The 2,500-nt window shown below is 51.7% G+C and overlaps 1 protein-coding gene across 2 annotated transcripts in view; it reads left to right on the top strand.

Moving 5' to 3' along the window:
• The window catches only part of ebf1a (EBF transcription factor 1a), a 70,042-nt gene that overhangs the window by 65,191 nt on the left and 2,351 nt on the right, over positions 1-2,500 (top strand). The window contains exons 14-16 of one of the 2 annotated variants that reach the window (XM_056439467.1): positions 840-1,019; positions 2,043-2,243; positions 2,401-2,466. In XM_056439467.1, the coding sequence (XP_056295442.1) occupies positions 840-1,019; positions 2,043-2,243; positions 2,401-2,465 (446 nt within the window). In that variant the 3' untranslated portion in view covers position 2,466. The remainder of the gene's footprint in view (positions 1-839; positions 1,020-2,042; positions 2,244-2,400; positions 2,467-2,500) is intronic. The other variant, XM_056439468.1, reaches the window with a different exon arrangement.

The following is a 2,500-nucleotide window of genomic DNA, read 5'->3' as shown; positions in this document are numbered from 1 at the left end:
TCCTCTTCCTCCTCCTCCTCCCTGTCAGGAACACGGCTTCATTCTTTATAAATTACAGGAGCGCCGCGGAGGCCTTTTAGTGTTAATTGCCTTATCAATTGATCTATTCCTGGAGAGCAGCCAGCGAGGTGGAAGGCTTCTTGTTTTAGTCGTTGGATGGCAGCGACCCCCCCCCCCCCCCCCGGACCGCTCCTCCTCCGCTCTCCATCGCTTCGCCTTCTCGCTCGGCCGCATGCCGTCTCCAAGAGTTCATCGAGAATTTCCTTTTTGGCGAGCGTTGCTGCGTCCGTTAGGCGTGTGTGTGTGTGTGTGTGGAGGGGGGGGGGGGTCAGTTTCCCCCCTCTGACTGAAATCCAGGGGAGTTCAAATATAAATTGCGGCACCTTTTAAAATCAGACAATCATATGTAATTTATTCTTATTTCTTTGTGGTTATTTATTGTTATTACATTTTGCTCAACAACTATTAACAATTATAACTTATTTCTTTGTTTGTTTTATAATAAAAAATTATATTTATAGATTTTTGTGTGTGTGAACCTACCGAGTCCAGGCAACATACAACAAAGAACCAACAAACTAAACAATTTTAAATTATATAATTATGGGGCATTTGTTATATTATATATATATATATTTATATTAATATATATATATATATGTTAATATATACATATATATTTTTTCGATATATATATATATATATATATATATAAATATAAATATGATATGTCTCCGGGTCAGTGTTTGCTGTGTTTCCGACGCCGTCCTCTCCCGCCATCATCGTGCAGCGTGACCTCGCTAACGCCTCTCCCTGTGGCTCCGCCCCCTCTCCTCCAGGTTTCAACCGGAACACGAGCAGCGTGTCGCCCCACGGCTACGTGCCCAGCTCCACCCCCCAGCAGAGCGGCTACAGCTCCGTCTCCAACAGCATGAACGGCTACGCCAACTCCGGCATGGCGGCGCTGGGCACCTCGCCCAACTTCCTCAACGGCTCCGCCGGCAACTCGCCGTACGCCAGTGAGTGAGACCCGCCGGGAGGGGAGGACGCGGGGCGAAGGGTGGAGGAGGGAGGAGGGTGGAGGAGGGAGGGAGAGAAGACACGCAGAATAACGGATTATACCGGATTCGACCGGAACTGAGGAGGGGGGGCTCAGTTCAGCTGGCTCATCTGTTTCTTTAAGAACGAGTCAAACGCAAATCCCCACTTTATTGGCCAGGGGATTAGATCACCTCACACACACACACACACACACACACTCACACACACACACACACACACTCTCACACACACACACACACACTCTCACACACACTCTCACACACACACACACACACACACATTAAGAGCCTTGATTAAATCAATAAACTAATTGCTGGAGAAGCAATTCCATTCCAGCTCTTTGATTCTCGGGTGTTAACAAGTATTTCTAACCGGCTCGTCGCCCCACACAGACACTTCCAATCAATGCCCCTCGCCGGCCTTTGGAGCTCCAATTTTCATTAATTGATTAGTTGCCCCCCCCCCCCCTTCATAAATGGATTATGACTTTATTGCGAGGATTTGTCAGGAGGAGCTATAAAAGCTAAGCGTGGGATGATAACAACAATAAAGGCGTGAAGCGGATACCAGAGGCAGGTGGGAGGTGTTGGCTGATTGTAAAACCACTGGGTTGGGGTTGTGGAAATCATCGTCTCGTGGTCATTTCTGCCCGTGGACGAGTCTTCCCGCCAAAATAAAAGCAGCCAGCTCGCATAATTAAGATTCAGATTCTGGGAGCTTTCGGTGTATTTGTTTGTGTCTCAGCTGTGGAATGTCTCGTTTACAAAAAACAAAAAGTATCTGAGCCGGTTGATCTGAGCCCCCCCCTCCCCCTCTCCCCCCCCATCCCCCATTGACCAGCCCCTTTCTGTCCGTCCCGTCTGCCTGTCCTTTGCCCTCGGCCCTCTCTCTAACCTCGTCTCGCCCCTCTCCATCGCCACCTCCCCTCCTCCCTCCTCCCTCCTTTAACCCCCCCCCCTCCCCCCCTCTCTTCCTCTCAGTCGTGCCCTCCAGCCCCACCATGGCGTCGTCGACCAGCCTGCCCTCCAACTGCAGCAGCTCCTCCGGCATCTTCTCCTTCTCGCCGGCCAACATGGTGTCGGCCGCCGTGAAGCAGAAGAGCGCCTTCGCCCCCGTGGTGCGGCCGCAGAACTCGCCGCCGCCCACGTGCAGCGGCGGCGACAACGGGAGCGACCTGCAAGGTGAGCGGGGGGGGGGGCTCCTCGAGCACCTCCTCACGATAACAATGTCTCACCTTGTTTTGCTTTTCTTCCTCCTCCTCCTCCTCGCTCCCTGTGCTTCCTTTCCTTTCCCTCCCCTCCTTGACTCCTCTCCTCTCCTCTCCTCTCCTCACTGTAGATCAGTCCTTTGTGGACTCTAAGTACTCCTCCAACAACTCTCTGCAGGGCCTGGCCTTCTCCTGAAGTACGTCGGACGTCTCCTCCTCCCTTCGCTTCTC

Source organism: Pseudoliparis swirei, chromosome 19 (assembly GCF_029220125.1).
Source record: "Pseudoliparis swirei isolate HS2019 ecotype Mariana Trench chromosome 19, NWPU_hadal_v1, whole genome shotgun sequence".
NCBI classification, from domain to species: Eukaryota; Metazoa; Chordata; class Actinopteri; order Perciformes; family Liparidae; genus Pseudoliparis; species Pseudoliparis swirei.
This window is presented reverse-complemented; position numbering and strand designations above follow the sequence as displayed.